General features: G+C 39.3%; 1 protein-coding gene across 13 annotated transcripts in view; it reads left to right on the top strand.

Annotated features, from left to right (window-relative positions):
• The window catches only part of Tle1 (TLE family member 1, transcriptional corepressor), an 87,255-nt gene that overhangs the window by 39,058 nt on the left and 22,256 nt on the right, over positions 1–25,941 (top strand). For 7 of the 13 annotated variants that reach the window (XM_051188051.1, XM_051188048.1, XM_051188047.1 and 4 more), the window contains 5 exons: positions 7,566–7,770; positions 8,483–8,499; positions 20,295–20,405; positions 23,884–23,937; positions 24,630–24,782. In XM_051188051.1, coding sequence (XP_051044008.1) covers positions 7,566–7,770; positions 8,483–8,499; positions 20,295–20,405; positions 23,884–23,937; positions 24,630–24,782 — 540 coding nt within the window. The remainder of the gene's footprint in view (positions 1–7,565; positions 7,771–8,482; positions 8,500–20,294; positions 20,406–23,883; positions 23,938–24,629; positions 24,783–25,941) is intronic. The other 6 variants (XM_051188054.1, XM_051188050.1, XM_051188043.1 and 3 more) reach the window with 3 other exon arrangements.

Here is a 25,941-nt window from a genome sequence, read left to right as displayed (position 1 = left end):
CATGGCCTTTTCATGAATTTGTTTCATGTGTTTCCTTGAATGTATTGCCTTATAATGTGATTTAGCCGTGTAAAAGCACTGCCATTGCTACAATTACAAATAGTAATTGTAGACTACTGTTACATGAGATGATTGGTCCAGGGATTAACAAACTGTTGGATTGTCTTTCTCCTTTACCTATAGCTGTTAGCTATCAATGAGATTGTAGTGTATGAAGTTTAAAGAGGATGAGCTTCTTATAAGAATAAGACTAAGGAACTAATCCCTGGAAAGCCCTTCTGTAATACAGCCTTAAGTGCCTTTCTAGAAGAGTGGGTATATTGTTAGTTGGAGGAGACTGCAAAGGAACAATAAATGGGAATCTTCTAGTTCTAAAGATGTAAACCTTCTAAATTCCAATAGTATAGTGCTTTATTAAATAATCAGAGGCAACATTGTATGAAAGTCCTACCCTTTCCTGGCCCCAATCCCTTCTTCCCTCATAAAATGGTCTCACTGTATAGTTCAGGCTGGCCTTTGACTCATATCTACCTGCTTTTGCTTCTCTCGTATAAAGATGACAGGTGTGTGTATCACCACACCCAACTAGAAAATCATTTTCTGTGTATGCTGGTCCTCTGAGTTAAGCCAGTTGATATTTTTGTTAGTTTATTATTATTACTATTTTTCCTTAATAGAATACTATCTAGTATCTCAAATAGATCTGGAATTGGCCTTGCTGTATGAATTTTCCCACAGTTAATACACATTTTAGGTACTAGAAATGTTTCTGGTTCTTTTTTTTTTAAATTTCCCTGCCAGGCGCTATTGTATGAATCTTAGTTGATTTCTTGGTATAAGACATTTCATGATTAAGCATGTTTTTAAGAGGGAGAAACTTCCATAGAAAGTAGAGTATCCCATTTTAGAGATTAAATATGTATATGGTTTCTTTTAAAAATTGAGATAGAGTTCACATTAAATTGATCCATTACGTCAAACAGTTCATTAGTTAGTATATCCAACTATCACTATGTAATTCTAAGATATTTTGATCGCTAACTGAAAGAAACTTCCCATGTCTTCTAACACTTAATGGCCACTAATTGACTTTTGAGGATATTGTATAAAAATAAATACATATAATATGTAGCCATTTATAGTTGGCTTATTTTACTTAGCACAGGGTTGTTTTATAATATTTTAATGTGTGTTTCTTTTGTTTATGCTCTGGAACATTTACTTAATGATACAAAGATGCGTTTGAATAAATAAATTTACCTGTGGTTAGGAGGCTGAGTTGGCAACTAGCAGACAGGAAGTAGTAGGGAGGGGCCTGTGGAGAAGGGTTTTTAAGGATGAGGACTTTGGGAGAGATGGGAGAAAGAGAAGGTGAGTTATTTCCTATTCAGCCTCTCTGAGGAGCAGAATTCCACCTCAGCCTTTGAATCTTGAATTCTTTAGAGGAACAGAGATTTAGGTAAGTACTTCCCTTCACAGCTTTGAAAGAGTCCATGCCTGAGGGAACAGAATTCCCTCTTGGTTGTGGCTCTTGTAGTTGCTGATAGCGCTGTGGTTACAGTTGGTTATTCTAACACTAGTAGCTTAAAAGGAAGTAACAAATTAAAGAAAAGGACAACAGGGTTTTTCTCTACCTTCTGAGTGCTGGGATTTTAGGCATGCTCTACCATGGCAGTTTTACACAGTGCAGGGGATCAGCTCCAGGCTATGTGTATGTTAGGGAAATACTTTGACAAGAGTGTTATAGTTGGTGGTTTTGGTCATTTTTTTTTTTAAATATGTTGCATCTACTTAGCACCTTTATTTGTCCATTATAAGTTTGGTGGATGATCAGGTTGTGTCTACTTGTTGGCTGTATGATAATCCAGCTGTGTGAGAATAAGTTGATTTCTGTCCTTTAACCATGTTTGTCTCTGGGATAGGATTCAGATCGTCAGGCTCGACAGCAGATTATCTCTGATCCTATTTTTAAGTTTCTAATGTAGATTTGTTTTCTTGTGTTGGGAGTAAACCTTGGAGTTTGTGGGTCATAGGTAGCTGAATATTTAATTCCCAACCTCCCATCTATTTTCCAAAATGCCTGCACCATTTTACATCTCCAGTAATGCATGTGGATTCCAGTTTCTTTATGATACATTTTCAGACCTTGTCTATTTTGTAGAATCTAGCTACTCTGTATGTAAAGACGTTGCTTGCTTTTTCTGTCTTTAAATTATAGCTCCTTTCAGGTTTTGATGAATGTGTGTTCTTTTAATATGTGTATGGTTTTTGAAGTAGATTTACCTATACATGGCTTTTAAAAATGTGTTCTAATTCAGATCCTTTCTAAGTACTAGAGATTAGTCATAAGTTGGGCAGTGAAGGCAGGATAGACAGTGTAGTGGTTATACAAATGAGTTGGCCTTCAGCAAAATTCAGGAAGAGTGAAGATAGCAAATATTCAGAAGTGTGCCTCTTCACCCTGATCTCTTTCTATGTGTATGGCATCATTTCTGCTTCTGTCACTGTCTTTTGCCTTTTTGGCTTTATTGGAATACCATTGACAAATAAAAAATTCCATATATTTAACAACACTTTTGATATTATCATTATCATGCTGATGAACATGTTTGTCACCTCTGTACATATGTTTTTTATGTGCACTTGAGATCTCTTCCTGTGGCCACAATGCTCAATATGAGATTTCCAGAACTTATCTTACATAAATTTAAACTTAGAATCATTTGACTACAATCTCCCTATTTTGCCCAACCCCTGGTGACCACCTACCACTCTACTCTCTGCTTCTTTTTGAATGATATGGGTGAGGTTACTTTATTTCTTGTGGGTTTCCAGGATCCTTAATTCAGGATTTGGTGTTTGCTTACATCTCTCACTCAACCTGTTCCCAATTCTTTCAGTCAGAGCAAATTGACACTTTACTGACTTTCTTCTAGGTGTCAAAACACTCTGGAAATTTTCAGGGTATCCCCTTTTACAATGGTCCTTTCTTTCTTCCCGTCTTTATAGTTTGATTTTTTTTTTTTTTTTGAGTTGTTAGTAAGATCAGCTTTGTAAAGCAGATTTCCTTTAATTTTTATTGTTTTGTGACCAAGGGTGGCATAGAACTCACTATCCAGTGAAGAATAAACTTAAATGCCTGAACATTCTGTCTTCTCAAGTGTTGGGATAACAAATGTACATCACCACATCAGTGTTTGTTTTGTTTTGGTGCTAGAGATCCAGTTGAGCTACATTCCTAGCTCCTAGTTTGTTTATTGGTTTATTGGTTATTGCTTTTTGAGCCTAGTCTTCCTGTGTAGGTTGGTATCAAGTCTTGCCCTAGCCTGGCAGATGCTAAGAATGGGCCTTGACTGTTAGATGGATGCTGTGTGCATGACATGGGTGTTGTGTAGTGTATGCACACAGAGCTCCAGTGGAGAGTCAGAAAATGACTTGTAGTGTTGCTTCTTTTCTTCTACCCTTATATTGGTTCTTAGAATTGAATTTAGGTCACCAGGCTTGCTTCCAGGGGCCTTTACCTACATTGCTATATTGACAGCTCTTAGATATTTTGGTTTTGGAGGTGTGACAAGGGACTTGCATGGTGATGACAATTAATGTTTGAGTATTGAAAATCATTATATTTTAAATGGCAATTTTCAGAATCACTTTGGAAGTAGTAGGTGAAAAGCAGCAATGACCAGTTTCTTTAAGCTCTGGTGGCATTTGGTATCCCCTGATCGTCTGGTAAACCATTTCACTGTATACTGAAGGATGTTTAACATCATCTTTCTTCAGACACAGGATGTGAGTAGCAATCACCTCCCATTTGTTCATGTCTCCAGATGTGCCAGATGTCCCTGTCAAGTTGCTCTGTTTGAGAGCCACTGGTCTTGGGTGATAGCCAGAGGAATGTGCTATATTGGAAAAACCATGCTCTTCAAAAACATCTTGTATGTGTTTGCACTGCTGGAGATTGAATAGGCATGAACATGCCAGGATTCCCTCTATCATTGAGCCCTATCCCAGGCTTTAAAATTCTGCTTTAAAATGACAACTAGATACACTGTTTTTCTTCTGCCTCTATGTAGTATAAACCTGTAAGCATTAATTTAAACGTCCTACTTAAAATAAAAAATTCTAGTGCCTGGATAGGAGTTTGAGTTATTCCATCCTTGCTGTCTGTTATATTGAAATAAAAAAGTGACAGGGGACATTTGGGTCTGGGGAGGACAGGTGCATAAAATTTTTCTAAATGGCAGAAGTGTTGTTTGGCTATCTAGCAATGCCAGTATTGTATTTGGCCTAAGACACATTCATTCTTAAATGGTGTTGCTGCATTTGCATTTGCTCTGGGTTAGGGTGATATGTACCAGATTGTCTTTGGAAACTTTGTTGAGAGAAAATGTACCTTTAGTAACATATGGAGTCAGGTGTGGGCTGCCCTTCTAAAAATAATGTATTCTGATGTGAGTCCTGCAGATAAATGTTTTATCTGAAGACCCCCTTTGTCTTTCCAGTATTAAATATCTACTTTTGGAAGAAAGGCCACTGCTGTGTCTGGGGACTTGATTGTCTTTTACAGGTCTCCTTGGAAGAGAGCAGGGATATCAGAACAAGCATTGAGAAGCGGGGCTGAGAGGAACTGTAATTATGAAATCTAAGAACTAGCTTGTGTTTGTCACTGCCCTTGGACTTAATGGTAAAAGTGGATTTGTGACTGAGTACATGGGATTCTGATTTCAAGAGCATTCATCTTGGCTACACTAGGAGAAAAAGTTATCTTTCTCCCTTGTGCTACAAGTGTGAACTTGACCTTGTTTTAGGTAGCTTAAAAAGTTCTAATGCTGTGGCTCTGAGTGTTGTGTCATACTTCTTTGAGTCCAGTGCCTAAACATCCTCCAGTAGATGAGGGCTCAGATGGGATAATGAACATGAAAATGTTACAGTGGCTCAGGAGGCAGCATGGGAAGCATGCAGCCAACTTTTTGGAATCTAGAGGATCTTGATGGCTGTGACCCATCTTTTTATTTTTTTTAGTCTTACTACATATTTTGCTTTAAAAATTATATAATTTTATTAATAAAAAATATTTTGTTTTCTAAGTTTCCTAAGCCAAGGATGGATGAGCCCAGTTACCTTTAGGCAGGCCTTGGAGAAAATAAGACAGGGTAGAAGTGGGAGGTCTCTGGGACTAGTTAGTCTGTTGACTATTCCCATTACCCCAACTCTTAGGTTTAACCATATGTAGCTACTTCACAGCTATGGCAAAATGCATTGTTATGTAAGAACAGCCCTCTTTCGTAGTGTGTTATAATCTGCTTTCTACCTTTGTTATTTTGTTGTTGTTGTTGTTTTGTACTTAACGTTAGCCTGGAATTTGGGGGTGGGGTGGGAGTGGAGTCAATACGTGTTCCCTAGCACAGATTTGCTGCCAACTAAAATCTGTCTCTGAGGTGCTTAGCCAGTGGTTACATGCTGCAAGTTTGCAGAGTGGTAAGAAGAGTGTCATGCTGTGGTTGTCTGTTCTGCTCTGTGCAGTCTCTTTCCCTCTAATCAGTGCTATGCCTAATGACCCGAGGCAGGCTTGTGTTCGCTTCACTGCTTCTTCGAAACTGGACGTGGCTCGTGCTCGCCACGTAATGATAGTAATTGCTAGTAAGGCAGACCTGTTCTTCATCCTCCTCCAAGCACATTTCTTGTGGCAGGTGTCTCGTTCCTAATTAAGTGCTAATGAGCATGCCTAGCGGACCGAGATGCTACTACTGCCAGCTTCTTCAGCTTTATGTCTCACTGTTGCCGAGCTCTTAAAAGGTGACAGAGCAAGAATTAGTGTCTTTTGGATGATGGCAAGGTGTTTTTACATGTAAAGAAACTGTGATTGTGATCTCAAGGGGAGAATGAGTAATCTATAAATAATTTCCAAGAACATTATTAATGTTGTCTGCTTGGACCTCACCTGTTTTCCCATTTACCCCTCTAATTAAAACTAATTCTCTTAGGAAGGAGTGGCTGTTTGAAAAGAAGGTGGACTCCTAAAGATTTTTAAGGGTGCTGAGAATGGTTGAAAATTTACTGTAAAAATCCATTGGTTTTCATGATTAAGATGTTGATTTTGGTTTATTCTTGAAGGTTAGAATGCACATCTGAAATGAAATTAAAAATGAATTTCTTGTGTGGGTGGAAGCTACTGAACTCAGCTGTGAAGAGTTCAGTGTCCTGTGTGTTCCAATGAGAACTAGGCACTACATAAACAAGCAATTCAGTCCTGAGAAATGAACATGGATTAGAATCTCCAGCATTTTCTAACATTACACCTTAGACACTGAGATTTAGCTGTTTTTACTGTCAAAACCAAATTCTATATTGGACAGCTGAGACACATTCAGATAGATGGTTCAGGGTCATTTCTTGTATACTTGCCTAAATAATACATAAGAACAAGAGTGTGGTTTCTTGTGGACAAGTTTATAACTTCTGGAATGGTTTGAGTAGTAGAGGCAAAGTGAGCACCAGGAAAGGAACCTGGGAATGGGGCACTTGAGGCCTTCTAGAACTCTGCAGTCAGAAGAATGTTTCTCAAGCTTCCAACCTGTTGATCTCAGCACTGCTCTGTAATGAAGCAGAGGTACCTGAGACTGCATTTTAGGAAGGAGGTTTGGGTGAAAGAAATGGCCAGAAGGAATTGACTCCAGGGTTTCTTGCAACAGTTTGAAGAGTGTTGTGTAGAGTAGTGTGGGGGAAGCTGCAGAGCTCACTGACACTTCCCTTCACCCTAGTGGCCTCATCAAGTCCCTGGTGCCTGGGAGTTTGGTTGCTTCTGAGAAATGGGGATGCCATTGCTTCCTTACAGTTCTTGGAGGGCTTGGTGAGTTAAAGACACAAGCACAGTGTCCTCCAAATGCCAGCACTTCTTGCTTTCTGAGTTCTGGCTTTCACTGACAGCATCATTGTGATAGTTAATGTTATGTTCTCATCTTCTAAATAGTGTGGTTCTTCATTATGACATATTTATCATGTCCCCTGATATACTGCAATCAACTCAGAATCAGTGCACAACTTAGATTCAGTGACACACTGGAGTTCCTCCTTAGAGGCACTTAGATGTAGATGAGATCCATATGTGAATCTTTTAAAGTAGCCAGGCTTGCCTAATAATGAAGTCTCGTTGTCCAGGTTGGTTATAGCATAAAGTAGCAGGTATAGCATCTAGGGTTAGATTTTGGGATTGGCTGGGGGTGAGTACTAAGGGGCAAAAGCTTTTGATGAGTTGAAAGCACTAACCTCATTTCCTCTTTCCTACCTCTGTCTCCATTCCCTTCTCTGTGTCCAATTTCTGGTTCTTTCTTACATCTTCTGATATTTCTAATTTTCTCCTGGATGGTTTCTCTGTTACCACTACTACCACCACCTTCTCTTCCTCTTCCTCCTGTTCCTCTTCTTCCTTCTCTTCTTCCTCCTCTTCCTCCTCTTGCTTTTACTCTTCTTCTCCTACCTCCTTCTGCTCTTCTTTCTCTTCTTCCTTTTTCTCCTCTTGTTCTTCCTCTTCCTGCCCTTCCTCCTCCTCCAACCACTGCCAACAGCAGCAGCAGTTGCAAGCTCAGCATCTCTCTCATGGCCATGGACCCCCCGTACCTCTCACGCCTCACCCTTCAGGACTTCAGCCTCCTGGCATCCCGCCCCTTGGGGGCAGTGCCAGCCTTCTAGCGCTGTCTAGTGCTCTGAGTGGGCAGTCTCACTTGGCAATAAAAGATGACAAGAAGCACCATGATGCAGAACGCCACAGAGGTGAGAGGCCGGGCAAGCCAGATTAGGCTTTGCTCTCATACTCAGACAGTGCTGCAGAGCTGTGCCTCGCTGTGGAAAGCCCCAGCCCCACACACAGAGTGAGATAACGGGAGCTGTTGAATTTCCACTGACACTCAGTTCACCCTGCCACTCTCCAAGGTTTGCTGTGGGCAGCTGTGGGTTTTTCTGTCTTGCTAGCCTGCAGGCATCTTGACATCTTGGTAACTGCCTTTTTAATGCCAGTGGCCTGTACCATATTATGGAGAACTGTTAACTGCTTAATTGGGTAATTTTCAAAGAAAGTGATGTTTGTTAAATGGGGTGAAATAAGAAGTTAAATTTGAAAGTGAATGTGTTCAAATGAAAGGCTTGACAGTTGCATCTGTTACTAGTTTTGTAGGCTTTAATCCTAGTATGCATTAAATATTGGGCAAATTGCACTTGACTAATTTTTTGAAGAAAAGTAATTTATTCTGTCAAGAAATTAAAAATAGGCTTTGTGTATGGTTAAACTGTAAATCTTATGTTTACAAAATACTGTAATTTTCAGGAAATCACTGTATTAGGAATGTGCAATGACTTATATAAATAAAGCCATTTTTAAAACTTCCTGGGGCCTGTGTTCTAATTATTCCCCCCTTTTTTTATTTCTGTTCTTGCCTCTGTGTCTGAACGGGCGTGTCTGTGCGTTTCTTGGTAACCTCGGGAGCAGACAGAGAGCCGGGCACGGTAAGTACCCCAGCGCCTGTTGCACATGCACACAGACCCAGTTGCGCCCCCAAGCTGCCTTTCTTCGAACACAAGCACCAAGCAGACACACAGACACCCCGTGTGTAGTGACCTGGGTTCCTCCTTTTTTTCTTTTTAAAAATCGGTTTGTTTTTGTGAGTACTTGCCCTCTCGTCTTTTAAAAACCTGGCCTTTGAGGAGAGGTGCCTGCTTTAGAAGTCAAATCGTTTGTTGTGATTCTTTACTGCTCAGTGTATAGCCCAGAAGTGCTTAAGTATGCATTATATGCAGAGTCTAGGTTGCACGTAGTTAAAAGAATATTCATTTTTATCTTAACATCACATTTGCAGTTATTCCCATATGTAAATTACTGCTCCTTCCATCTAAACAGTTTGCCTCTGTGAAAACATCTTAGTTGCTAGTTTTCCCATGTCTGTCTTCTTCTCCTCCTCCTCCTCCTCTTCCTCCTCCTCTTTCCTTCTTCCTTCTTCCTCCTTCTTCTTCTTCTTTTTCATATTGGTGGTTCAAGTGTAAACTTGATCTTAAATTTCCTTTAGACTTAAGACTGCATCTACGGCATCTAGTGATAACTTCTTAAAATCATGGAGCTTCAAAGACAGGGCCCTGTGTTTACAGAACTGGTCTTTTCACAAGCCTGAGGCGCACACACACCCTTTCATCTGCTGAATGCTTGCACGGTGCTTGTACATGCCAGTTGATGGTGGGAAGACACATTTTAAGGATGCAGAGTGAAAGCTCTGTTTAGCCTCCAGATTGTTCCTGTTTATCCCCATTTCTAAGTACAGAAATACGTTGCCCATCCCAGCATGCTTAGAAAAGAATTCCAGGACACGGAATTTTAAATCACTCCCTCCCTTCTCTTTTTCCTTTCTTCCTTTTCTTCCTGTGTTGAGAATTGCACCTAGGACCTCATGCATGGAAGGTGCATGTATATCTTGGAACTTGCTCCCAATACTGTTTAATACCTATCTCCAAAATCCCTCCCCCACCAATGGTTGTGGGTGTAGGTCAGAGGAAAACTTGGGATTCTGTTATTTTCACAATGTGGGTCCCAGGAATTGAACTCAGATTGCCAGGCTTGGTGGCAGCTGTCTTTAGCTACACAAACATCCCTCAAAATCATGAACTATGTCTCACATTATAGGCCCTGGGTCACAGGTGTGCGGCAACATCTTAGACTTTTCTTGAGAGTTTAGGAAGAGGATTGCACTTTGACAAGCTCAGGATCTCCCACCACGTGAGGGGTATGGACATTTATTAAATGGAGATATAGTTAGGTTTTAAATTATTTTAGCATAGGATTTTCTAGGTAGTTTCAGGAGGAAGGGAAGAAGACAGACAAAAGCTTTAACTGAGAAATAAAATTCCTGGCAGACAAGAGTATAAGGTTGAGTAAATTGGCTTTGATTTATGAAGTAACCTTTATGGTTTGCTATTTTGGTTTCATTGTAGATTGTCATCTTTTCTTCCATGTTCATTCAGTAGAGTACAACATTCTAAAATCCCGGCTTTGAACCTATAAAATCAACAGATGTGGTGAAGGAATGGGTTGCATGGTCATCAGAATTCATTTTTCTTGCCTTTTCTAATTTAATATGTGTCTCCTCTCTTAACTGCTCTTAAACCTTAAGTGAAAGCATTCATTCAGTGCTCCCTACACATAAGGCATCTACAGTTAGGAGTGTGTAGCTGTACACTGAAGGCATTTATTTTGCCTATCAAGGACAGGACAGGTAACAGAAATGCTAAAAGATGCAACTGTGATGTCACAGCTCTGCAAGTGTTTCCATTGGCTCAGGACTCAGAAATACTTTCTGCATGGACAGATTTTCATGCTGAAGCTGCTAGAAGCCTTGCCTGTATGCAATTTCTCCAATGGCCACTTCATAGTTTTGGCTGAAAGAGCATACAAGTACTTGATATTTCTAGGAGGAAAGGGTGTGGTAGGAGGGCATCAGTTGTATACTCTTTTAAATTAGTTAGCACAGACAATAATAGGTTTCATTATGACTTTTTCAGGCTTATGTGCATTACTTTGTTCATATTGACTTGTCACCCTGTCCTTCATTTCTCTTTGTGTCTCCTTCCTCCTTTCAAGTAGTCCCTCTCTCTAATTGCATCCTTAAAGGAATATAAAACAGTTCATGAGTTTTAGGTTACTATGGATTATTTTTAAGTGTTTATTAGAGTCAGTGAACTTCATAGAAATGTGGAGGATATCAGGCACACACCAGTCTACAGAATAATATAAAAGAAGTGATGACTTGTGTCCTTGAATGTGTCAGATTTTTGACATGCTTAGAAGTATATGTATGTATATCTGTGGTTCTTCCTGCATAATAACTGCACAGTCTTGAGTGGTGAGATAAAATGAGGAAAGTACACTAACTGGAGCCAAACTTTAGTTAGTCTGTAGAGGAGTTAAATTGTTCTGTCTACCTAAGGTAGTTTTTGATGCAGTTATATAAAATCAAGTAGTTTCTCAACTTGGCATAAAATTGAATTTGATTAAGTGCTTAGAGTTGTGAATCTGAGTTTATCTGAGTTTACTTAGCTTTTTGCTGCTGTTTTCTTTCACCAGAGAGATGAAGGTTGTTGCTATAGGCTGATGGTTTCAAACTTATCTGACTCAGTGTTTCTGCTTTTTAATTAAAATTACTGAGAACCCCTGAGGATTTGTTTCTCTTGGTGATGTACTTTGACATTTACAAGATTAGAATAAAAATTAAAAAAAGATAGGTACAGAGCTACTTAGTTATACTAATTATTTTTTAATATTAAAGAAAAAGCAATGTTTTCTTTAAAAAGGACTTTTAATGAATGAATTTGCTTTTTCATATTTGCAAATATCTCTAATGCTGGCTTAAAAGAAATTTCTAGGTTCTGATAAGCCTCTGTATCCAATCTTATACAGTTGCTTCTATTTGTCGTTCTTGAAGAACATTTATGTGAAGAGATTGGTGAAACTCTCTGATGCCTTTTTTTGGAGGGAGAGGTTTCTTCAGTCTAATTCAAGACAACTTGAGGCATGAGTACACCGACTCCTTACTGCTATTATTTCCTGTTCTTTTATATTCATATAGTTTAAATCACATGTGAAAATGGCCAGACCCAGAGGAAATGGGGCATGGCTTACGGCTGTCTGATAGGTATTTCATCTTTATCTTCCAATGATAGTATTATACAGTTTGTTGTTTATGCTTTTAGGTTAGAAAACAAATGAACCTTAATATAGGCAGTATGTTGTAATGTAAAAACATAAAAATTAGCGTACTAAGAGCAGAATGTTCCCAGTGGAGGAGCCAGAAGGTAATAACCATGAAGGGCTTGTAGCATACCTATTGGATTTTCCTTGTTGTCATTGTTTTATTTTAAATTTGACATGTAATTCTTAAAATCTGCTCTTATTTTAAATTTGACATGTAATTCTTAAAATCTGCTCTTTGCTTACCTGATCTTTTTCTTTTATTTTGTGTGCAGATGTATGTGGGCACAGGTATGCCATGGTGCACATGGAGAGGTCAGAGGACAGTTTGTGCTAGTGGATTCTCTCCATCAAGTGGGTTCAGGGATAAAACTTGGGTTATTAGAATTATCAGTAAGCTCATCAATTCATCTGCCTTTAGCTCCTAAGTGTTGAAACTACAGGCAGGAGCCTATCATGCCTGTTGTTGTCATTTTGCTTTCTATTTATAAGCTTTTGTAGGTAAATACAGCTCTTGAACAAATAAACAATACCGAAGGCAGGCCATACTCAGTGCATGAGTGTTTGTCTACATGTATATACACCATATGCATACCTCTTACCTGACCAGGCCAGAAGAAAGCATAGACCCATTGGAGCAGACAGCTGTTAGGCACTGTGTAGGCCCTAGGAACCAAACATGGATGCAAGAGCAGAAAATGTTGTTACCTGCCATGCTATTGATGCTTAAAATTATGTTTGTGTGTGTGTGTGTGTGTGTGTGTGTGTGTATCATTACAAATGTATCGGTTGATTCAAGGTTACTTGCATTAAATTTTGACTAAAAGGCATAGCACTTAAACTCATCTACTTGAAAGTACTTGGCATTAGAGAAGCAACAAATAAGTATATGTCTTTAAAAAGAAATGGTACAACAGTGTAGATGTGATAAGTGGTCAGTTGTCATCCCAGTAAGTGGGTACTTCTTACCTCTAAAATACAAGCAGGAGAGCCAGCAAGATGGCTCAGCGGGAAAAAATGTTTCATGACCTGAGCTCTATCTCTGGGACCCATATGGTAGAAAGAGACTTGACATCTGCAAATTGCCTTCTGACTGCTACATGCGTTCTATGGTGGGTGTGTATCCCTACTCCGAAGGGTACCTACACATACTCAGAAAACAAAAATACTTTTATAAAAAATTTAAAATACAAGTTGTGCATTGCATGTGAGGGTCCATCTGTCTGGATGGCAGTGTTGGAGAGCAGAGCTCATACAACCAAGAAGGCATGCTCAGTACAGTAATTCAGCTTTGTTGAAAGTAAACAAGGAAAGCAAAGACTCTTTCCCTGTTTACAAATTAAATTTTGACTGGATTTGTGAAGAGATGGCTTGGAAATACAGGCTAAAATTGAAACGACTCCTATAAAATGTTAACTCTTGGGCACAATAGGAAACGTGACCTGTTCTTAAGTAGTTTCCACTTGGCACATAATTGTTTTGGCAGAATTTATCTCTGCTTGAACTAACTCATGAAAGAGGCAGGCCTGATGATCTTAGGTGCTTGGGGTTGGTGTATGCTAGTGACAGGTGCAGGTGGAACTTCTTTCATTAGATGAATGCTGAAGCCACCTGGGAAAACATTTAGGTCTGTCCTACCTGGGAAAATATTTAGGTCTGTTCCACCGTGATTATTACAAAAACTTTTGTCTATAGCCAGTTGGGTTTTGTTGTTTTGGTTTTTTGTTTGTTTGTTTAGGTGGTTTGACTGTGTGTACCATCTGTGTGCCTAGTGCCCTCAGAGACTGGAGGGCATTGGAACCTGCATTGGAGGTGGTTGTAAGCTGTCACATAAGTGCTAGGATATGAACCCAAATCCTTTGGAAGAAGAGTCAGTGCTCTTAACCACTAAGCTATTTGTCCAGTACCCATAGCCAGTTTTAGGCTTCAGTTTGTATCTTATAATTCAGGCCTTGTGAGTAGGCATGTGGTTCTTTTCCCTTTCTCTTTGTCATTGTGATGTTTGTATTTCCCCATTGGAAATTCAGATCAGCAGCCAGTATGACATCTGCATGTTTGAGATGAACTGTGAACATAAGTGCTGTCAGAAATCCTAATGATTAGGTACTGTCCTAATGTTTTCTCAATGTGGGGCCATTTCTTATACTAGAAAACACAGTTTGAGTATCTTATCTGAAGTGCTTGGGTCTGAAAGTGTTTCAGACCTGGGTTTTAGATTTGGGAATATTTATAGACTTATATCCTACTCTTAAAAAATTTAAAAACTAAAATGCTCGAAAGCCCAACGTGCTTAAAAAGTTCAGATTTCAGAGCTTTGGAATTTTGCATTTCAGATTAGAGATTCTCATATCTGGGCTATAGAGACCTGAAAGGCACTAAAATACTGAGTAAGAAAAGGCTTGGCACACTGACTTTGCTGACTCTAGGTTATGAGTTGGGGGCATAATTGTGTTAAAGTCATTTAGGTTATTTTTATGTATTCTACTCCAGAGTGAATTTGCTTTGCTTTACCTGGAGAAGTATAAAGGGCAACTTGAAGGGTTGAGAGGTGGTGATAGTCTGGTGGTTTAATGTGTGATGTCTAGGTACAATATTGCAGGCTCATTCTCATCTCTTGCAAAGCCCAACTGCATTACAGCATAGGTCTCTGTGGTCCAGGTACAAATTACCTACATTCTGCATGTAACTGAGAGACAGATGAGCTTTAGCTTTCTTCAGTCCTGCTGCAGAGTGTGCAGGTTTTGTATATGCCCTGTGGACACATTTCTACTTTCTATGCTTTGGACAAGCAGTTAATCCCTATGGTTATGAATTAAAGGACTTTTTTTTTTTTAAGTGGATAGAAGAAAATGTGAATGACTGATTTGTACTGCTGTAGAAATATAGTGTAGGGTGATGGCTTAATTGCCATCATGTGTAGATGGAAACAGCAGACAGATGTGATGGGGTGCATCTTTACCTAATTGTTTTAATGTTCACTGAGAAGTTAATTGTCAGTGTGAGTGTGCTATCAAATTAGGTTCCCACCGTCTTGTTTAAGTGTAACTGAGGATAAATGAGGTGTCTCAAGTCTCCAATCTGTGCCTCTGACACAAACACTTGTCCTGCAGGGCAGGGGATTTCCCAAGGGAAGCAGTATAGCAGTTGGAGAATCCATTGGAATTGTGCTATTTTGATGTTAGGAAAGCCTGTCTAAATTATGCTGTGTCCACGAGTGGTTCTGCTTCCTATTGATGGTTTCAAAGTTTAAATTTGAGAAGTTAGGTGTATGGAGGCTTCTGAGGCTTGTCTTTGAAAAATGTAATATTCACAAGACATATCGTTAATTTAAATTTCCAGGGTTCTCTGAGTAGATGTGTGTGGTCGCTGCTGATAAGTTGCTAAAGAATAAAGTTCTTGGAACATGGCTATAAAGATCCACTTTTATCCATATCAGAGCTACCTGGGTCTTTGCTGCTTTATATAGTGGTTCTCAGCATGCATGACAGGTCAAGAGAAAGTAACACCAAGCTTCCTTGAGGCTTAGCCTATGTTTATATTATACTTTCTTATAGGAAAATATGGTTGTAAAATTGCATTTGGATGTTTAGATACTTTGAGAAATTGTTGACCCTCCTTTAGCCTTAGATTGAATACTTTGTAGACTGTCTTGCTTAGTTTTAGCCATTTACTGCAATAGAAAATAACCTGCTGTGTTTTATGAAGGATGGTCTTGTTATGACAGTGTCTCCTCAAAGGAGTGCTCATAGGTTGTTTTCTTTGGGAGGGGGTAATTATTATTATTATTATTATTTTTGATATAAATGTTCATGTAGCCCAGACAGTTCTTGAACTGAATTGCCTGCCTATACCTTCTGAGTGCTATAGGCCTGGGCCACTATGCCACCATCCCAGGTTTTGTTACTGGGAGCTCCTCTCTTGCAGAACTTTACAGCTGAACTTGGGTAGTGTGGGTAGACGGACTCTGTAATACTCAGTGGGTAGACGGACTCTGTAATACTCATTTGCTTGCTGCTGGTGCAGGTACCCCAAGATTTATTCTGCTGAAATAATCCCAGGTTGTTTTGAGGGAAGAAGCCTTTTTGTGTTGGGTAGTATACCTCTCTTCTTAACCTTTCCCAGTCAAGTCATTTCCTGTGTAGTTTCTGCATACAAACAGAAGGAAGTCAGGAAGTAAGGTTGATCTGTTTTCTTTCTCACATGGCAGTAAGTCCCTCCTCTTAGTCCTCACTTGGCTCCAGAGCATATGCATGTACATACAGTGCATAAGGCTATAGTTTCAGAATTTTAGTTTGTTTTGTAAACATTGTTTTCAGACTTTGATTTGCTCCTGTTTGCCATATTCCTGTGGGTTGCATAAATCCTAGTTTGAATTCCTATTAAGAAAAATAAGATAAATAAAATGATTTTGTTGATGTCTTAACAAAATTTTAAAACTAAAACTTAATATATAGCCTGAAAATTATAGTTCTTAAGACGGAATAGAATTCTGACCGGTGTTGACAATGTTTGAGAAGCCCTGTAGGTTTTTTAATTTTATCAGGTACAAGGTGAACTGACAGCCTGGTGTCTTGGCCGGGACAAGAGCCCTCCTGTTGGCATGACAACACTGGTTCTGGTTCTCATGTTGGCCAAAATCTGACTTGATGTTAAGTCTTGACCTGCCTGGCAGGTGGATCCTTTAAAATGGTGTCTGTTTTGATAAGTTCTATGTGTTAAATTAAAATGTTGAAAATGTGAGCTCAGGGAAGAGCCAGCCCTCTACTGTGCCAGCATGTCAGTGCAATGCTTGTCTATAGGACAGCATAACTCATTAGTGGTAGGGTGTGAGTAGAAAGACAGGAAGTCATATCATTTTTGGTAGTGTGTGTGTGTGTGTGTGTGTGTGTGTGTGTGTGTGTGTGTGTGTGTGGAGGTGAGCTTACCTGGGAGTGTGGGTAGGCTTTAGGTTGACTTTGGCTTTCTTCTTAGGCCACTCTCGACCTTAGTTTTTTGAGGTAGGGTCTCTCAATGAAGCTGGTGCTGGCCATTTCAGTGAGACTGGTGGGCCAGTGAGCAGCACATAGGACTATAGTTTCATAGTTTCAGAACTTTAGTTTTTTTTGTAAACATTGCTTACAGTGGCTCCACCTGTCTCTGTGACCCATCTGTCAGTGTTGGGTAGGACACACCCTGCTTTTTTATAAGTGTCCTAATGATCCAAGTGCACTGTTCTTGTGCTTACATTGTAAACATTTTATTCACTGTACCATTCCCTTAGCCCCTTTTCTCTGTTATTTTTTGTTACACATTTTGTTTATATTTATTTATTCTTTGTGCATGCGTGTGCCCATGTGCGTGTGCCTGCCTGCATGAGTTGAGTTTGTATGTACAGTGTGTATACAGGTACCTAAGGAGGCCCAGAGCATTGGAATCCCTGGAACTGAAATTACAGGGAGTTGTGAACCTCCTAATGGTAGATGCTAAGAATTGAACCTAGGTCCTATTCAAGAGTAGTAAATGCTCTGAACCACTGAGCATTTCTCTTGCCCCCCCCCCCGCTTTTTTTTTTAAAGAGAAAGGAATAACATGATATTTCCCAGTAAGATCTGCTGCTCACTTAGAAGTAGACTGTTTTTGTTTTCTTGTATATTCACATTTGGTGTGGAAAGTCTGTAAACCAGGTAGATGAAGAGATTGTGTGACTGATGGCAAGGAAGGAGTATCAACGAGCGTGTATCGGGCATTTGTATATCACATTAGAATGTGCAGCAGTAGCTTAAAGAGCTATTGTTGGTTTTGTTTAAGCAATATATTTGGATACAAATATTTTTTGTTCAGAAATGAAGTTTAGAATTTTCCTTCCTGGGAGAAGAAGAGGTAATTGTACTTTTGAATCTGTAAGTGGTAGTCTTAGGCAGTCATCTCTACTGTGTGGACATTTGCTATTCCAGGTAAAACACAAAATGAAAAGGATGTCTCTTAAAGGTAGGCTTGGCCTCTTCCCATACATGAATCTGGCTGTCTTTTATGTTTGACGCATTACTGTTCTTTCCCCGCTTGTATTGTTGTAGATTCATCTGAAGGCCACTTGCATGTTAGGCAAGTGCTTGGCCAGCTCACCACAAGCTTTTTAGGAACAATTTCAACTTTATTGTTTTGCAATCTTGTCTTAAATGCTTTTTAGATAATGTAGACTGTAGATACCTTTTGATGTAGAATGATAAATTTTGAACAAAAGGGACAGCCATTCAATCAGTATTCAGATTTTATTTTTTACTTATTTACTTTTAGTACATGTGTCAGTGATTTAAAATGACCATCAAAATAATTGTCCCATCTTCAGCCATAGGAGCTAGCAGTAGGTGGGATACTAGAACAGTACTTTCCTTATCACAAGAAATTCAGCAGTACCCAGGAAGTCACTTTAAGTTTTAAGAGAGCAAAGATAACTAGTATCTTGGGCAGTAGTTGGAACTCTGAGATTGCCTGTTGCTGTCTGTGTAGCTACTAGGGTGGGGCATTACACTCAGAAAAACTGCTCATGGAGGCAGCAAAGCTACAAGGATGTGTGGCCTCTTCCTTGGAAAGTGGACTTAAAGCTCAGTGGGTATCTGGCAGTAGCATGAGGCCAGGATACCTGACTTACTGTGACTCTCCAGGCCTCTCTGGCCTACCTTCTTTGTTTTGAGTTAAATTCACAGCATCAAAGGCATAAAGAAATGCTTTGTTTTGTAACTGTAGTCTGCTAGTTGAATGAGGCTAATTATCAGGTAAGCAAGGATGTTAATTACTAGCCTAGCCCAAATTTAGGAGGCACTGCAGAACTTTTCAAAACCTTTTCGGGTTACAGGCCCCATTTAAACTGCTGAAATGGAAATTGAAGTAGATTGTTCTTAACTCACAGAAGCAGAGGCCTCAAAGCATAGCAACCATAAAGGTCTGCCACTGAAATGTTACTGTCCCAGCAAAAAAAAAAAAACTGTGTTCTTTAGAAGTGTAGAATGCTTTGGGGTTTAGACTGAGTGGTCTCTGAGCAATCACCATTGACTTTGCAGGAGAGACTTTGAAGTTGCCCAGAACTCAATCATATATATATATTATATGCATTAATTCTGAACTCAATCATATATATATATATGTATATATATACATATATATATATGTATATGCATTAATTCTGCATCTTTTGCCAGCCATAGGTCCTGATTGGAGTCTGAGTGTTTTAAAGGGGTAATTATAATTAGTTGGTGGATCCAATCTGCTTACATCTCAGCCCCAGCCACTGTAGACTTTTACGCCTCTCCATACTGAATTGTGTGGGTCTCTCTACCTTTAATCTTCCTGACCATTTGTTTTGTTTGAATAAAAAAAAAAAAAAGCTCAGTTTTTAGAATCAGCTCTAAAGTGGGACAAGAGGCTTCAAACTGTCTTCTGTTCCCCAGGTTTCTGTTTTCTTCTGTGTGTGGTGGAGCTGGGAATACTGTCGAAGTGGGGTCCATGTTTTATCCCAGGGAGCTTAGAGAGCCAGCCACCTGGCTCATTATATCTAGCTGGTTAGGAATGTAAACCAAAGCCTTTAAAAATGTACTATAAACATTTGTTTCTGGTACATATTGTTGTGTACCATTTGTGTCAGGAAAGGTAGCATAATTGCTGACCCTAGTCTCCACCCCCATGCTTAGTTCTCAGGCATCTTGGCAGAAATTGGAGTTATCTGGGCCTTGTGAAAGGCAGTTTTTGCATAGCTCATTCAGCATTGTTCAGAGCAGAAACACATCACTGAACAAATTGCCCTCTTGCATATGCTAATCCAGCTCTTAAAAGAACTCTTTATAACATGTTCTGCTTTAGTCTGAGGGGAGATAGGAATTGAAGGGCCATCCAGGTCATGTCATGTGACCCCTAAATATCTAAAATGCCAGTTCTCTTTGGGTCAACAATTCATATTCAGCATATGCTGATGAAAGTGTCCTGTGTGGTTTGTGGCAAAGATTAGTCCACTTGTGTGAGCTCCTTTTGCTATTAAAGATTCACAACTGACTAAAATTTCCTCATTGGATATTAAATTTCGGTAGTTTTAGCTAACAATGCCAGATCTTATTCTCAACAGTAAATTAAAAGAATTTGAAATCCTTTATTGTTGTGTGGAAAAGGTTAGGAACTAATATTACTCCCACCTGCCTTTGGTGCCTTCTTAGAACACTGCATGGTGGCTTCCACTCAGAATTTGTGCCTAATAAAATGATCTCGGGGCTCAATGGCTATTCATATTCTTCACCAAGAAGTTGCAGTGAAAAAGAATAAAAGTACATCTACATACAATCAGCAAGTGTCTCAATGCTAAACAGAAGCACATTTTTAGAGAATAGGTCCCTAAGGATCCATCAGAGTTTAAAGAGTGTGATGTAAAATTGGGTTTCTTTTAAGCTCTGTCTAAATGCTTGCTACTGGAGTCTTAAGACATGTGACTGAACAGCGATGCCAGAATGTTGGGATCCTGTTTCTAAAACAATTCTTCCAGGTTGGGTTTTTAGTCATACAAAGAAGCCTAGGAAGAAACCTTTATTAGTACTTTTTTGTCTTACAGAGTAATTCCCTCTTGGTCCCAGACAGCCTAAGAGGCACAGATAAACGCAGAAATGGTCCAGAGTTTTCCAGTGACATCAAAAAAAGGAAGGTGGATGATAAGGATAACTATGTAAGTGAATAAAGGACTTCAATAATAATTGTTGTTTTCCTTGTGAGTGGGTTTCCAGATGTCCTGCTGGAGTGTGATGGTTGTATATCTCTCTATCTTTCAAAGCAGGTAAGTTCATACATTGGAGTACATTGTTTCCCTTCAGGGCTACATGGGTTATAGACTTCATTTGGGCTTAGATTTTTTTTTTTTTCCTAACTTAGCTACTCACAAAGGAACTCTGAAAGTATCAGGCTAGTCATGTAGGCTATATAGCACCAGTACCTGGAGGCTAAAGCATGAGGATTGCAATATTACAGCCAAATTGGGCAACACAGGGAAACCTTGTCTCCAAAAAATAAAAAATAACTAAAAATGTTTGTAAGAATATCTCTGTGATAGAATACTTTCCTAACATACGCCAGGCTCTGAGTTTGATCCCCAGCACGGTAACACACACACACACACACACACACACACACACACACACACACACACACACACACACACACACTGGGTCTTTGAGAAAAGAATTCTGTTCTGTACTAGGAAAGTTTAGACACGGCTTCTGTTTCCTGTGGATTACCCAAGGCTTCGGCTAATAATAAGTAGCATTTTGTGTGCAAGGATTAGTGCCAGGAACCCTGTACACTGACATAGATTAAATTATTTAGTCCTTATTATAACCTGCCAAGTTGGGTATCATCTCTATTTCATAGCTAAAGAAACTTATCCAGAGCTCATGTTTCACTAGAGGTCATGGTTAGTGGAATTCTGGAAGCACCTTATGCCAGAACCATGCTGTACTGAAGCTTTGAACCTATTCTTAGAACTGGCATTTCCCTAGAGGGCCTAGATCAGTCTACAGTTTGTATCATGGTTTAATAAACATCTCAAGAACCAGTCATTGGTTCTCCCCTCTTTCGCCCAAGCCGTTTAAATATCCTTCTGCCCCTATCTGTGGCCCTGCGCTTCAATTATTTGCTTTCATTTGTAACATTAAAAGTTAGCAATCAAGAAGGTGGTCTGTGATCTTCAGAAGGTGGGAAACTTGCTGATGTCCAGTTCTGTGTTATTAGCTTCTCCATGAGGCTTGTGCATTTAATTCAACAATGAGAGATCTGGATTCATTCATTCATTCATTCATTCATTCATTCATTTATTTATTTATTTATTTATGCTTTTTGGAGACAGGGTTTCTTTGTGTAGCTTTAAAACCTTTAAAGTACTAAAGAAAGTACTTATTCTTTAGCCCAGGCTGGTCTTGCACTCACAAAGTTCTGCCTGCCTCTGCCTCCCGAGTGCTGGGATTAAAGGCATGTGCCACCACTGCCCAGCTGGAATAATTATCTGGGCCCTATGGTTTTACTGTCTGGTTAGATAAATGGACTTGGGGTGAGATAATGAGATCATGTTGGAACATATGAGAGGCAAAGCCTAAGACCAGAACTGTTTTGTAAAAGTTTACTGTATTATGCTGGCTTATATTTTCAGAATGGCCCATTACAAAGCTATGTTTCCCTTGAAGAAGACATGAATGATTCACCTCATAACCCCATTAGTGGTATAAGAGGGTGTTGAAACTGATGATCTGGATAATGGTTTCAAGGAATTAGGATAAAGACATAGGTAGGAGAGTAAGGTGAATTCAATTTATCACACATCATTACATATTTATGAAGACAGGAGTTTGAGATCTCAAATAGAAGTGATAAAAAAAGATGGGAATACTAATTATCTTACTTTGTTCATTATAATACTGTATAGGTGTACCTCATGTATTTTTCATAGAAAGGAAAGTGTTTTTCTAAATAAAAGAGTGCAATGGTAGTGAATTGTTTGCTATAGTTATCCATTTTACCCTTCCTACTATAATTCTTTTTCTAAAAGGGAACCCGTTCTAGTATATATTTGTTCACAATTTCTACTCTTGACATCAGAGAACATCTGTGCTTTATCTGACACTAAAAGAAAATACATGTTCTTTATCACTTTGTTCAATGAAAGCATTTCAGTATATTTTTAATTTGAATTGCTCCTGACTTCAGCATTGGCTGTCAATTTATGTTGCTGGTGAACTCCATGGTTCTTTTATATTGTACTAGGAGAGGTGCTTGGCTTTGAAACCTCAAAGACTGCCCCCTGGTGACATACTTTGTTCAGTAAAGCCATGCTTGCCAAACATAGCCATCATCTAGGAGCCAAGTATTCAGAAACTGAGCCTATAGAGGACATTTGTATTCAGAACACCATACTAAGAAAATAAAATTTTCCAACTTTGATATGGGAGTGAACTGATCTTAAATGGAGCAGCTTTTCTTAATGCTTTCCAAACTTATTGTAACCTTGGAGTTTGCTGTTATTAGACAACTTTTGTAGTTCAGTGAAAAGACAGTAAAGACTAGATGGCAGTGCCCTCCAGCTACCTCCATCTGTTTTCCTTCCATTTCTTCATATCTCATGGGGGAGATTCCCCCCCCCCTTTTTTTAACCCCTGTGTGTGTATGGTATGTCTGAATGTACATGTAGGTGCTTGAAGTTGACATTGTGTGTCTTTCATAGCTCTCCAGTGTTTTTTATTTTATTGAGTCAGTCTTGCCAGTTCTTCAGGGTCCAGTACCTGGAATGCCCAGGGATCCCCCATCTCTGCCTCCTGAGTGATGTCATTATAGGTAGCCTCTATGCCTGTATGGCATTTCTGTGAGTTCTGGGGATCTGACCTCCAATCCTCACATCAAGTACCTTAGCCACTGACTTAAATTTCATCACCCACCCCACTGCTCTGTTTTTTTTTTTTTTTCTTTCTTTTTCCATGGTTTGTTTCCCCCCACCCCAAGACAGATCTCTTATGTAATAGCTAGGATGACTTCAAAACTCACTTTGTAGCCAAGTATGACTTGACCTAAACCCTTTATGACTTGAATACTGGTATGTAACACTACACCTGATTTTGCACAGTTCTGGGGATCAAGTCCAGAGTTTTGTCAATAGTGGGCACTCTATGAACTGAACTGTATCACCAGCCCCCAGATGTTTATCCTTTACATGAGAATTCGATCTTTTGTTTTCTTTTATAACTAATGACCTCATGGAAAGATGGTACAAGTAAGCTTATCTCTATATTTACGAATTGTCTATGAGCCCCATATTGCATCTTCAAGGTAGTATTTATAAAAGAAATGGTATGTTGTTCTTTACTTTGAAATCCAGTGGACTAAGAATTCTCATATGGAGTTATGCCAAATTCCGATTCCGAGAAAGATGCTAACATTGCAGACATCAAGCTCTTAGAGTGTACTTTTCATTAGGTAGCTGACTTTCACTGCAGCCACATTCTTGCTGGAGATTTGTATACCCCAGGTTAGAGGAAGAAGGTAAAGGAACCTGCAAACATATCCCAAGTGTTTAGCTTGTCTGCTACCAAGAACTATTGAAAGAAATTAAACTATTAAAAACTTATTTTTAGCCTTTACTAAACAAAATTAATTTTTTTTTCCAGGACAGTGATGGGGACAAGAGCGATGACAACTTAGTTGTGGATGTGTCTAATGAGGTAACCATGATTGTCATCAAGGTTTCTCTTGAATAGTAATGAGAAAAATCCACTCATAAGTGAATGAAGTTGAGTCAGTGTCTAGTGTCTTATACCTTCACATATCAAGAATTTTGGGGTAGTTATAACCTAATTGAAACTATAATTTCCCTTTTAAAAATGAGATTTGGGGCTGGGTGGTGTTGGTACAGGGCTAAGGAGTGGTGGCACACACGTTTAATCTGAGTTCTAGACCAGCCTGGTCTTCAAGAGCTAGTTCCAGGACAGGCTCTAAACTACACAGAGAAACCCTGGTTTCAAAAAACCAACATATAAATAAACAAGCAAATAGATAAAATTGAAAATAACATTTGCAAATGTAGGTCAGTTAAAGAGTGTTTGTCTGCCATTGGCACAGATATACTTGGGTTTGATGCCCAGCACCACCAGAAAGAAAAACTTTCTTAAACCATTTTTAGTTGTTGTGTTGGATGTCTGAAGACGCACCTGGATACTGGGAGGAGTGTTACTGTTTTTCTTGTGTTAAGGCCCTGAGTGTTTTATAAATAGAATTTTTTTTTTTTTTTTTTGCTCATTTAGAGACCATGACATTCACCTTCATCTAAAGATTGTCAGTATTATCTGTTAATTGAGAGTATAGAAAATATGTCCATTCTTAACTAAAACATGTCAATTTCTTATTGTGTGTTGAGGACCCTTCTTCTCCACATGCAAGTCCCACACACTCACCCCGGGAAAATGGAATTGACAAAAACCGTCTGCTAAAAAAAGATGCTTCAGGCAGCCCAGCATCCACAGCCTCCTCTGGAAGCTCCTCTTCCCTGAAATCCAAAGAAGTGAGCCTGGTAGGTAGGAGCTGGTCATTCCCTGGGCGGTACTGTTGTCTTTATGGAGCATAGAACCCTGGAGTGTGAACTGGGGGGTTTTTCTGCTTAAAGGTTGTATGTTCAAGCATTGAAAAGAAGCACTTTCTGTCCTATTCACTGTTTCCAGTTGTCTCTTGGGCCACAATTACAGTGGCTGTATGCTTCTTTGTGCATTCTTCCTTAGATATATTTATGACTCTGATCTGTGAAACTTTAACAGTTGGCAGCAGATAATTGTCTTAAGACTGGTTCTGAACCTGTAGGTCTCGAACCCTTTGGGGGTTCAAGTGACCCTTTCATAGGGGTCACATGTCAGATATCCTACATGTCAGAAGTTACTTTATGATCCATAACAATAGCAAAAGTATAGTTAGGATGTAACAATGAGAGTAATTTTATGGTTGGAGGGTCATCACAGCATAAGGAACTACAGTAAAAAGTCACAGCATTACAAAAGTTGAGAAATTCCATCTTAAGGTGTCTTGATTTTGTTAAGCTACTATTTATTGGAAAACTTAGCCATTGTGCCAGAGCATGTCACATCAGAATTGGTATGTACACTGGAGGCTTGGGATATGCTACAGTAGTGAATGCATTATAATCTATTTGTGTGGTCATGTATTAACTGAACTAACTTTGTAAGTTGAGAATGGTGGAAAATGCCTGCAGTGCTAGCACTTGAGAGTGTGTGGCAGGAAGGTAGCTCTTAAGGTGGGAGTCAAGTCTGTGCTACATTGTGAGACTACCTCAAAGTTAATCCTTACAAGGTGGCCTAGGAGTTACTCCTTTACCCAAGCAGAGTAAAGCCATGCCCGAGTGACTTGTTGGGAGTATTCTATCAAATCCTAGGCCAGAGCTGGGATATTTGGCTTTCTCTTTTCTACACCCTGGTAGTTTTTGAGCTGTGTTCTAGGGACACAAGAAGTCTTAAGAGATAAAAGAAGAAACCCTTATTATCCTGTTACTGTTTCAAATTATAAAGGTCTCTGAACAAGTGATGAATCTTCTATCTGTACTGGTGGATGTTGATTAGCTTAGTAGCCACATGGGTGGCTGCACCTCTCTACAAAGAGGAATTCTTTCTAGGCCTTTGTCTAAGCATGTGGGACAGGTGCTTCTAGAACTTTTGTCTTGGAAA

This window comes from Phodopus roborovskii, unplaced genomic scaffold (genome assembly GCF_943737965.1).
Source record: "Phodopus roborovskii unplaced genomic scaffold, PHOROB, whole genome shotgun sequence".
In the NCBI taxonomy this organism is placed as follows: Eukaryota; Metazoa; Chordata; class Mammalia; order Rodentia; family Cricetidae; genus Phodopus; species Phodopus roborovskii.
This window is presented reverse-complemented; position numbering and strand designations above follow the sequence as displayed.